Here is an 11,782-nt window from a genome sequence, read left to right as displayed (position 1 = left end):
AGCACCGAAGCTAACAGCTGGTAGCGACACATCAACAACCCAGCTCCAGGGGTAGTCTACTTAGCTGTCGATATTCTCCCACTTCTCCTTCGTGAGGCCCGGTTTCTTGTGTCCGTTGTCCGTCTCGGCAGTCTTCTCCGGTCGTCCGTCCTCTCTGCAAGCACAGCCCGTGTGGTGTCCGGCTCCCCGGTCGTCTGTCGAACAAGACGCATCTCCAGCATATATAATGCTCCCCCTCTCAAACACACCAATCGTTGGAGCGAATTTTCTCCCCCTGTCCAGCTGGGCTGCATTGGGACAATAATGAATTAACAGGGCACAATTATAAACCATTAGCCTTGCTAGGCTGGCTGCCGTGTTTACATTTTGGGACAGTGAGCCGCCATCTTTGTTCCGGATGGCTACACCGAAACCGCTCCCTAAAGGAAACGGGGAACACATATTAGTTCCGCCCCATTGTGTGTAGTCACCCCGGTGACACCCTCCCCCTCTTTTCAGGTCCTAGTCCCTTAGGACCTATCAGGAGATACCCAGGAGCCATACCTGTCGGGTGGTCTTCCTTGCGTCTCCCTTTGGGAGCGTCTCGGTTCCGCTGGGGCATCTTCATCTACCAAAGGGGCTGGGGCACCGGGGGCTAAAGCCCATCCCAGGAGGGGTGCAGGGGGTGCCGCCGGCGCCTCTGGTACTTCGGGGACTGGGGGCCGCACTTGTGGGTAGTTGGGGCAGGGTAGAGTAGGTTACGGTGGAGCACTCGGTCAGGACCAGCCCGGCCCTCGGGCCTCACTGTGTACACCGGACTGTCAGGTCGGGGGCAGCCGACCACCACGTAAGGCTGGGATTCCCAGCGGTCACACAGCTTCCCCCGTCCGCGGCGCTGGTGGTCCCGAATCAAGACCCGCTCCCCCGGTAGCAGGGGTGCATCCTGGGCAGTACGGTCATACAACCTTTTGTTCTTTGCTGCGGCAGCACCTAAGTGCTCTGTGACCTTCTCGTAAGCATACAGCAGGCGTTGATGGTGACGACTCACCCAGTCAGTTGTACTCTGGCCCTCTTCGGTCTGGGTGGTCCCGAGAAGCAGGTCTGTGGGTAGTCGGACATGCCTCCCGAACATCAGGAATGATGGAGCATAGCCGGTGCTGCTGTGCACGCTGTTGTTGTAGGACTGCACTAGGGAGGGGAGGTACTCTGCCCAGCGGTCTTGTTGCTCTACCTCCAAAGTCCCCAGCAGGCTCAGCAGCGTTTGGTTAAAACGCTCGCATCCACCGTTGCCTTGAGGATGGTATGGGGTGGTTCGGGTCTTCCGACACCCGTAGAGCTGGCACAGCTCCTGCATGACCTTGGCTTCAAAATTGGGACCCTGGTCCGAATGCAGAGTCTCGGGGCAGCCAAATGGTTGGAACACGTTGCTCCACAGCGCTCTGGCGGTGGTGACAGCGGTTTGGTCGAGGGTGGGAATCGCCCAGGCAAACTTGGTGAAGAGGTCGGTGTGGTAGGCCTCCAGCAGGGGCTGTGCCTGGTTCCGGGGTACCACTACCTGCTTCACGACCTCCTGGGTCCCCGGGTCTCGTCTGTCCCGGCACAACACCCCTTCTCGCAGGCTTAGCCGACGCCAATGGCTCAGTAGCTGCCGCACGTCCTGTGTCTGTGCTTGTCTCTCTGGGGCTGGAGGCAACCTCTCGCGCTGCACGTAGCCGCGGACCACCCGCAGATTGGGATCAGCTGTCTGCAGCTCTCGCCACCGTCGTGGGTCCCAGCCCCAGCTGGCGGGTGTTGTGGCTCTGCTCGTCCCCGGCGCTTCGATGACTCCAACCATCAGACCCTCTTCCAGTGGGGAGTCAGTGGGTATGTGCCTGTCTGCAGCAACCCCTCCTGAGTCTTCTGGCCTGGAAAGCACATCTGCATTAGTATGTTGTTTGCCTGGCCGGTAGCGGATCTGATAGTTGAAATTAGCCAACTGGGCTACCCATCGCTGCTCCACCGCCCCTAGTCTGGCCGTTTGGAGGTGGACAAGGGGGTTATTATCCGTCACCACAGTCACCTGTGCGCCCCACAGGTAATCTTTAAATTTTTCGCTCAGTGCCCATTTCAGCGCTAAGAGCTCCAGCTTAAAAGAGCTGTAGTTGGCGTCGTTCTTCTCAGCGGGGTGTAGGCTTCTGCTGGCGTACGCGATAACCCTCTCAGCCCCTTGCTGTTCCTGGGCCAGCACCGCGCCCAGTCCTGCATTACTGGCGTCTGTATATAAAATAAAAGGCAGAGAGAAGTCTGCATACGCCAGGATGGGGGCCTGCAGCAATTCAGCCTTCAGTCGCTGGAAAGCAGAGTCGCAGTCGGGGCTCCAGGCTACAGACGGAGACCCCCTGCCGCGGGGCCGTCCAGCATCCCCCAGAAGTGCATTCAGCGGCTTGGCGATTTTTGAAAAGTCCTTAATGAAGCGCCGGTAGTACCCCACAAACCCCAAAAAGGAGCGCACCTGACGGACGGTCCTTGGGGTCTGCCACTCTTGCACCGCGGACACCTTGTCTGGGTCTGGGGAGACCCCCTGGTGGCTAACTCTGTGGCCCAAGAACTTAACCTCTTGGCGGAGGAGCTGGCACTTCTCTGGCCGCAGTTTTAGGCCATATCTCTCCATCGCCTGGAAGACCCCCTCAAGGTGGCGCAGGTGGGTGGAGAAATCTGGGGAGAACACTATAATGTCGTCCAGATACACAAGTGTGGACTCCACCATTTGCCCGCTGAGGCACCGCTGCATCAACCTCTGGAACGTGGCCGGTGCGTTGCAGAGGCCAAAAGGCATTCTGTCCCACTCGAAGAGCCCAAAGGGTGTCGTAAAGGCCGTTTTCTCCCTGTCTGGCTCCTCCACCCGTACCTGCCAATAGCCGCTAGCCAGGTCCAGGGTGGAGTACCAGGCCGCCTGGGACAGGGTGGTGAGCGAGTCTTCGATCCGGGGCAGGGGGAAGGCATCCTTCTTAGTCACGCTGTTGAGCCTGCGGTAGTCTACGCAGAACCTCCAACTGCCATTTTTCTTTTGGACCAGGACGATTGGGGCAGCCCAGGGGCTGCTGCTCTCCCTGATAATGCCTCCCTCCAACATGCCCTTGAGCAGGGTACGAACCTCCTGGTAGAGCGTGGGCGGCACCGGACGGTACCTTTCGCGGCTGGGGGCTGCATCACCGGTGGGGATTCGATGTTTCACTGCATCGGTGCACCCATAATCCTCATCGTGGGTGGAGAAGACATGCTGCCACCGGATGAGCAGCTGTTGGAGTTGTCGTTGTTGTTGTTCTTCCAGCCCTTCTCCTTGCAGTGATGCACAGCGCAAGTGTTCAGGTGGGTCCCCATTTACTGTCTCCGCCTCTTGGGAGACCTGTGCAACACCTACTTCGACCACCCCAGGCTCCACCCGAGTAAAGCAGACATCACTGCCTTCTATTACTTGCGGTGGGGTTACAGTGGTGACTCTTGCCAGTCTTTGGTGACGGTATAGGTGGACTGGGTAGGGCTTGGTGTTCCTCACTCGTACTGGAACTCTACCTCGGTGGTTGGTGGCGATAGAACGGGCAACCTCCACCCCTTGGCCATCCAGATGGGGCTCCACTACGACCCACCTCGTTGACCCAGGGGGTCGTGTTGGCACTCTAGCCCAGACCAGGGCTTCGCTGTTGGCAGGGATGGTTAAAGCGTAGCGGCAGGCCACCCGGGCAGTGTCTTCCCGCTCCTGTTGAACCTGTGCATGGCTGATACGGCGGCAGTCTGCGAGGATGTGGTCCCACCCCGGGGTTGGCTTAGCAGGGTGCGGAGAAACAGGGCCCCTCTTGAATAATTCTTCCCAGCAGGCGGAGATGACATTCATGCCTAGAAGCGCTCGATGTTGGCCGAGGCAGTGATCTTTGACGACCACGATCCCTTTAGCTGGTACCGCGACCCCTTGCACGTGGAAATTAGCGACCACATAGCCGGTGTAGGGGATATCGAGGCCATTGGCGCCTCGTAGGGTCAGCCAGGATGCCCCAGTTGACTGCAACGGTTGGTCGTCAAAGATTTCTTTGCACAGGGTTTCCGAAAAGAGGGTCACCTGGGATCCAGTATCTACTAGGCAGCGGACTTCCTTGCCATCAACTTGGATTCGGACGACGGGGCATTGTCCAATCAGGGCATCCCGGTTGCTGGGTGAGGGGTCGCTTGAAGGGGCCCCGGCCACTTGACCCACAGTGGCCGGTAAAGCTAAAAATCCGGCTGAGAGGGGCGTCGTGCTGTGCAGTCCCGGCTCATGTGTCCTACTGCTCCACAGCGGTTGCAGATTGGCCGGCCTTCTTCATCCCACTGGAATCGGGGGCCGTTCGGTCGGGTTGGTCTTCGCTCCTTGGTTCCTTCCGAGTAAGACCTTCCTCTGGGCGGGGGCAAGAGACTGGGACGGTTACGGCGCATCTCCTCCAGCAGGGTCTTGGACAATTCTGCCATCTGCTCCTTAACATCTTTCATGATCTCCATGTGTAGTTCGCGTTTCCAGTCGGATGCAGCAGGGGGGGCAGGAGCACAGGTGCTGCTTGCGGCCACACTCGCAGGCGGTTCGTCAGTCTCCTGTTGGTCCAACTCCAATTCCAGCGCTTCCTTCCGGAGGTCTTCATAGGTCAGTGTGGCAGTGCGGCGAAGCTGGCTTTTCAGACACTGCCGTATGGGACCATCCCGAAGCCCCAAGAGAAACCAATATGGTCCAGCTGCGTCTTGTCCAGGTAATACCGCTACGCCCATTCCTCCTTACTAGACCGCCCTAACAGTAACGCCCCTTTGGCTGTTGAAGTCAGTGACATGCTGCCGAATGACAACACAAGCGCCGCGCGGGACTTTTTAAAACGACGGAATGGATTTCGCTGCAGCGATCACTCAACTGTTGGTAAGATTTTGATATAAATGCATGAATATACATAACGGTTACTTTACGAGTTGACTTTCAGCCGGAGGGCGAACATTTACCTCGGCCCACCAACTATCGGTTTTGGCTAATGTTTTTTAGCTTCAAGTCAAGCCAATGCTTATGTAGACCTCCTTGAGGCAAGCTAACAGGCCTCCCTTCGTAAGTTTGTTTCAGATGTTGTTTGTGTATTTGTCATAATGTACAGTACTAAGTTATGGGCAGACAAAGCGTAGGTAACATGACAAGGGTGAGATGAAGGATACTAAGGGCTTGCCAGACTAGAATAAAAGTTAACTAGGCCTACTACGAAAAGTTCATTCATAAACGTTTTGACGCTCTTTCGAATGGTTATCGGATTGTGTGCTTGCTTGCTTAAATATCATAAAGTTTGCCACAAAGTGATCACGAAATGATCTCCGTATTAATAACAGTTTCGTGGTTAGTTACTCGTTAGAAAGTTTTGACATCCCTTTCAAATGACACGCGGATGTTTTAAATGTTTGTTGTACCACGAGCTATCAGGAAATTATTCTGTATTTACCCTTAAAGTGGAAATGAAGCACTGACAACTATTATCATTTTTTGGCGGCTTATTTATTTTCATAAACGAATGGATGTTCATTGAACTGCACTTTTAAGTAGTTTTGCTGAAAAATGACATGTTATTACCGAGTTTCGCCACAAGGGCGCAGCCATGTTCGCCGCCTACGTAACGCGAATGGTAGAACTTGGTGGCTAATGTAGCCTTCCATTCACTTAACGTTAGCGTGTGCTAACTACAGCGCTAACTGACTCTAATCGTGGCAGTAAAATTGAAGAAGGACGAGGGGTTCATTTTACATTGTCCCTGGGTTTTCTATGTTATATACCTACTATCAGATGAAAGAGAAATGCCAAGTGTCATTATCACTTTGTGTCAAAAAGCCTTTGCTACGAGCATGGTGGGATAGCTGCAGCCATCCACCCATTGCATCCACCATAGGAGAGAAGGGTCCGGCTGCGTCCTGGAGGACAGGGGGCGTGTATTTAGAGGGGCGTGTATTTAGAGGGGCGTGTATTTAAGGCAGCCCTGATTGGTCCGATTCACGACGACCGCTGCTGGTGGACTACCCCTGACTTGGAGCCATTGAAACCCATTCAAAACTTCATTTTTTCGATCTGACACAGAATATTTTTTAATTAGACCTAAAGACACACCATGGGTCTTGTTTAAAAGCTGAGAACCTCAGCTCTCCATAACTGAAAACGGTATTTTCCTAGCATCTACCAATCCGAAGGTAGCCTACTTTAAGAGCGGGGTTACTTTTCTAAAGATAGCGTTTTGTTTCCTTGGAAACGGAACGGAGATGAAGCCAGACAGACTGACGAAGCGATAAATGTATGTCATTTGACTCGGTTTTGCATTATTATGGATGCATTTCTAATCTTGACATTCTAATGGACAATCTGTGCGAGTTTCAAAATGCGTTTTTATGTAACATGGGAGTAAAATGTGTTAACAGTACGCCCGTCTGGGATTTGTTAGCTAGTCCGCTAGTTAGCTAGCAAGTAAGTAATAGATATTAGAATCGATCTGTCTCAATGGCCCAAGCATAAACAAAGAAACACCAGGATTTGGATGTTTAATATCAGCAATTTGTCAAAGCAAAACATTTTGAAAACATTCCAAGGATCAGTTTATTATATCCACAGCCTTAAGTGCCGGCAAATCTTTCCACTTTTGACACATGATGTAGTGTAGAGACCTAGCACTTGCTAGCTAACTAGCGGGCCAGCTAGTTTAACAAATCCCAGACGGGATGTAAACACATTTACTCCCATATCACATAAAAACACATTATGAAATTCGCATAGATTGTCCATTAACATGTCAAGATTAGAAATACATCCATAATAGTGCAAAACCGAGTCAAATAGCGTATGCGTAACACATAAACCGCGTCCGTTTCCAAGGAAACAAAACGCTATCTATGTGCTCGCTCTATAATGTGCTCTAAGAGCAGAATTACCGGTACATGTGTGCATCAAATATGCCCTGAACCTGCAGAAAAGGTGCCCTAAGAGCAGGGTTACATGCGCTGCTAAGCATTACCATGTAGACAATAAAGACGCCCTCAGAGCAGCGAGTTAATGCGTCATATCGTTACCGATGTGCGGTAAAGCTGCCCTCAGAGCATAATTTTCAAAAATGCCGCGAAATTCCCAAAGGAGCAGTTATATATGTATTGAATGTATCTGGATACCGATAAGAGCAGAGAAAACGGTACCAAAACTCTATTGTAAGCCCTAACATTATAAGTTGCAACGAGAGGAACATAAAGCCCGGTTTGACAAAGTAGGCTAAGCTAACATTAGCCACCAACTGCCGTCTACCGCCGGTAGGTATGTGACAGTCAATGACGTCAGACGTCGTCGTGAATCGGACCAATCAGGGCTGCCTTAAATACACGCCCCTCTAAATACACGCCCCTCTAAATACACGCCCCCTGTCCTCCAGGACGCAGTCGGACTCTATTGCCATAGGACAGGAGTCAGGACTGGGGCTGCTCGATCTCATAGGTTTGTAGTGACAGACCGTCACCAATAACGTCTTTTTCCTGCATTGTTGGACGCTAATCTGAAAGCCCATGTCTTTAAGTTGGCTATGTGGTTCAATTCAGTAGGCCTAATAGAAAATAACTTGCAAAATTGGCAGAAGTTTGGAAAGCTTTGTGAAGGGAAGGGACGCAGCCTGTGTGTGTGGCTATCCCATCCCCTCTCTCGTCTCGCTCTCGGAGTTGGAGGAGCTTTGGGGATTTGAAGTTGATGCCACGGGAAATGACACGTTAAACTATCATGGCCTACATTAAGTTATGGCATGCTTAAAGTAGCTGCATATATTGTAGTAAATTATTATGTTATTGATGTCGCGGATGCATCCTCAAACTGGCTGGAATAGCGTTGTTGCCTTGGATTATTGTTGACTGGATAACACCGATAAACGTGGGCACGGAGATGTCAAAGTAGCCTAATTCAGGTGCTTGGAAAATGTTGGCGAAATCATCGGAAGATGAAGGTAGGGAACTGCAACATTGCACGACATCGCACGATTATGAATAGTGATCATGTTGGCTCATACCAAAATGTGTTAGCGACTTGTCACCTTAGCAAAAAAAAGCTGCTTGTTTACCTGTGGTTCATGTGATGGGATGTCTTGTCTGCCTTCATGCCTCATATTTGTTCTGTCCCACCCAAACACGTATTCTTGCTTCATTTGGGTTAAGCAAATAAGCTCATAATCAGCCACGCAAGTCCCAAATGTTTAATTCACTACTATCATAACAGCATTAGAATAGGAGACTACCATTCGCGTGACGTCACCCGCTGTTGGCTGGAAACGTTAACAGAAACGTTACGTGTTTGTGCTTTATTTTTTTATTAACGGCTTAAATTTCAGACTTCAAAAAATATATATATTTGCTGGCTTATCTTACTGGTGTTATAGACCCCTATATTAGGTCACTGCTTCATTTCCACTTTAAACAAATTAAGCACTGGGCCAAAATGTGTTTATACAGTAGTTTTTTCCTGTGCTGCGTTGTGCACGTCTGTTTCATAATCTGAGCTATCAGTTGTGTTTCTTTGAAGCAAAGATGAATAGAATAGCACTGAAAGTCGGAGGTGTCATATTTGTTCAACCTGGTGTTAAACGTAATTTCAATTCTTGACCAGTGCATGTAAAGAAATTGAAAATAAAACCGACTTGATGTAGTAGTGCTAAAAATAAACCTTTATATTTTCTCTTAGTGAACTTCTCAAAATATATGGGCTATAATGTAGATACTACTTGGGATGGGTTTATCGTTACCTATTGTTCTCCAATTGTGTGTGTGTGTGTGTGTGTGTGTGTGTGTGTGTGTGTGAGTGTGTGTGTGTGTGTGTGTGTGAGAGAGAGAGAGAGAGAGAGAGAGAGAGAGAGAGAGAGAGAGAGAGAGAGAGAGAGAGAGAGAGAGAGAGAGAGAGAATGTGTGCACGCAGATATAAGAAGTTGGGGTTGATGATCCACATGATGGTGATGGACCAGGACAGCTCTGGACCTCCTGACTGGCAGCTCCATCCTCAACCTCTCTTCCTGCCCTTCACACATGTGCAGGTAAGGCCAATTTTTAAAAACTCACTGCATTTTCTGAGGCAAAAGTAGGAGAAAAGGAGTGTGCGAGTGAGTAAGTGAGAACCCGGTCATTATACATGTGACCCTTAAAGGGCGTGTGTGTGTCCTAGAACCAAGACAGTGGCAGTGTGTGTGTGTCTGTCTGTCTTTGGTTAAGGATATTTTTAAGATACTACCTTGTTGTGGTAACATAATTTTGCTATTTCTGACAGGCAGAGAGGCAGTTTTCTGAAGGATGGTTGATGTCAGTACCAACATGTTGTGATGGAGGCTTCCACCTGAGCTGAACACAGAAACTTGCACACAGTGGTGAGTAAAACACTGAATCTAAAGACAAGCTGGGCTACTTCACAGTGACTAGACCCAGAGATGATGGAGCACTTAGCAACTTTTTTAGAGGTTTTTTATTTTGGTGCACAAAATGACTGACGTTTCGGCGCACGGCGCACTCTGAGGAAGTCATTTTGTGCACCAAAATAAAAAACCTCTAAAAAAGTTGCTGAGTGCTCCAGTCATCTCTGGGTCTAGTCACTGTGAAGTAGCCCAGCTTGTCTTTATACTGCTGTCCTCGACGGTGAGCACCACCAAGGCTGAAGCGCAGACATCCCCTCTTCGAAAACACTGAATCTGTTTTGTTCTGCACTAGACCAATAAGTATTTCATTCATTAATTCCTTTCTGTGCTGTGTTAGTTTATTGCAATATGTATAGAGGATAATACAAAACACTGGCACTGTAGTGATCCCTGCACAGGCCAGAAGCTGTGTATCTTCAGCCTGGTGTTCTGCATTAAAATGATGGGTGTGGTTTTTTTTTTATGTAGTGTATTCTATGTATCCCTCTCGTGTGTGTGTGCATGCGTGCAGATGGAAGCAGTCGTTCCTGTTCAGCATTGATATGCCGGTAATGGGTTTGATGAGCCACAGCATGGTGATGGGCAATCAGCATCAGGACCACGGCCGCTCACAAGGAGAACCTCCTGCCTCTTCATCCTCAACCTCCAATCTTCCTGCTCTTCACACATGTGCAGGTGAGGACAACCTCTAAAACGCACACTTGACTTGAGGCAAAGGGGGGAGAATAGGCGTGCATGCATGCATGCACGCGCACCAAACTTTAAGACAGTAGCAGTGTGTGTGGGGGCATGTGCACAAGCATATGCACGTGCTCATGTCATGTCCTTCTGTAGGTAGATAAGGGGTGGTTATTTTTGTCTTAATAGTCATTCATAACATTAACATGCCTTTTTTTTGACAGGCACGGAGCCAGTTTTCAGAGGGAGGGCTGATGACACCAGCAACTTCGGATCTGAACCTGATCAACCCAGCACCAACCACTGTGCCGCTCCTCCTCTACCAACTGCACCACATGGCTCCACCATCTCAAAAAGGCACAGACACTACTCCACTTCCTGCGAAGGATGAGAGAAGAGCCGACCTCCCCACAACGGCACTCACCACCTTCTACAGGGGTGTCATTGAGAGCATCCTGACCAGCAGCCTCTCTGTCTGGCATGGCAGCCGTCAAGAGTGGTGAGGACAGCAGAAAAGCTCATAAGATCACCCCTACCAGCCATTCCGGATCTGTACACTTCACACTGTTCCAAGAGGGCAATGAACATCATAAAGACACAACTCATCCAGCACACAGACTGTTCTCCCTACTACCATCAGGGAAGCGCTAGCCCAGCATGCGGTGCTGCAAAAGCACACTGGGAAACGGCTTCTTTCCACAAGCCATCAGACTCCTCAACGCACTGAAGAAAACCACATGAATAACCAAGGACACGAGAGAATATTCCATGAACACTTCTTTCACCATGCCACTTACACTTTACTCATTGCACCTTGTATACAGCATCTTCACATCACCTGTATGAACTCCTCCTGCCATGTGTGTGTGTGTCCACTGTGTTTGTGTATTTATTGTCCATCAGTATGTTAATTGCACACTGTTTGTGTGTCTGTGTGAGTGTATTTATTGTATGTATCAGTCTGTATTTAATGTCAATGCCTTATTTTTAGTTATTAGTTAAATGCACATTGGAGACTGGTCAAACACAATTTCAAACTTTGTGTTAACCCTCCATAGATTTTTGTCAAAAAATTGAGTCTAATCTACTGTACTACACAGGCTATCAACAGACCACACAGTTGAGTGCTGTTTTATGCACTCTGAATATGAGGAGAGGGAGAGGTGACCGTTCACACTTCATAGTGTAAAAGTAAACAGAAATAAATTTTCACATTTCATTCCTGTCTCGTTCGTTCACTTCTTTCAGCAATGTATGTGGCCTACATGCAGGGAAGCTGAAGGGGGGGAAAAAGGGGTCCGTTGACCTGGGCCCAGTGAGACGAGGGGTCCAGGGGCCTCATTTATCAAGCGTTCTTAGGCACAGATCTGTGCGTAAAGCGTGCGTGCGATCATTCCTGAGCAAAGTGTGGGATTTATGAACATGTACTTGAACGTAGAAATGTGCCTAAATCTACGCACACCTCAGACCATGCGTGCGAAGAAACGCGAAATTGCAAATAATATTGACCGTGCAAGGTACAGTTTGCTTTGAATGACAATGGAGTATGACAGTGTGCTATTTTACAGTGTTTTCGTCCATGTGTGTCTCCTTCTATTACTTATTTTGAAACACTGTCCTCCTCCTGTCGACAGGACCTCCACTTCTGCCGCGGAAATGTTTCTATCTCCGCACTTCCCGCCAGCACT

At 49.7% G+C, this 11,782-nt stretch overlaps 1 protein-coding gene and 1 long non-coding RNA gene across 2 annotated transcripts; one reads left to right on the top strand and one right to left on the bottom strand.

Annotated features, from left to right (window-relative positions):
* Window positions 1-634: 634 nt before the first annotated feature.
* LOC134448779 (uncharacterized) lies at window positions 635-3,289 on the bottom strand. The gene has a single exon (XM_063198437.1). It carries the CDS (start codon window positions 3,089-3,091, stop codon window positions 635-637), a length of 2,457 nt encoding a protein of 818 aa, XP_063054507.1. The 5' UTR covers window positions 3,092-3,289.
* A 5,590-nt stretch (window positions 3,290-8,879) lies between these two features.
* Window positions 8,880-11,291, top strand: LOC134448915 (uncharacterized). Its single transcript, XR_010034867.1, has 4 exons — window positions 8,880-9,044; window positions 9,275-9,371; window positions 9,928-10,091; window positions 10,319-11,291. It is a non-coding gene; the product is annotated as an uncharacterized LOC134448915 (long non-coding RNA).
* The last annotated feature ends 491 nt before the right edge of the window (window positions 11,292-11,782 follow it).

This window comes from Engraulis encrasicolus, chromosome 5, assembly GCF_034702125.1.
Source record: "Engraulis encrasicolus isolate BLACKSEA-1 chromosome 5, IST_EnEncr_1.0, whole genome shotgun sequence".
Classification (NCBI taxonomy): Eukaryota; Metazoa; Chordata; class Actinopteri; order Clupeiformes; family Engraulidae; genus Engraulis; species Engraulis encrasicolus.
This window is presented reverse-complemented; position numbering and strand designations above follow the sequence as displayed.

Coding starts and splice junctions, on each gene's coding strand:
- LOC134448779 (XM_063198437.1), bottom strand. CDS start 3,091: ATGTTGGAGGGAGGCATTATCAGGGAGAGCAGCAGCCCCTGGGCTGCC.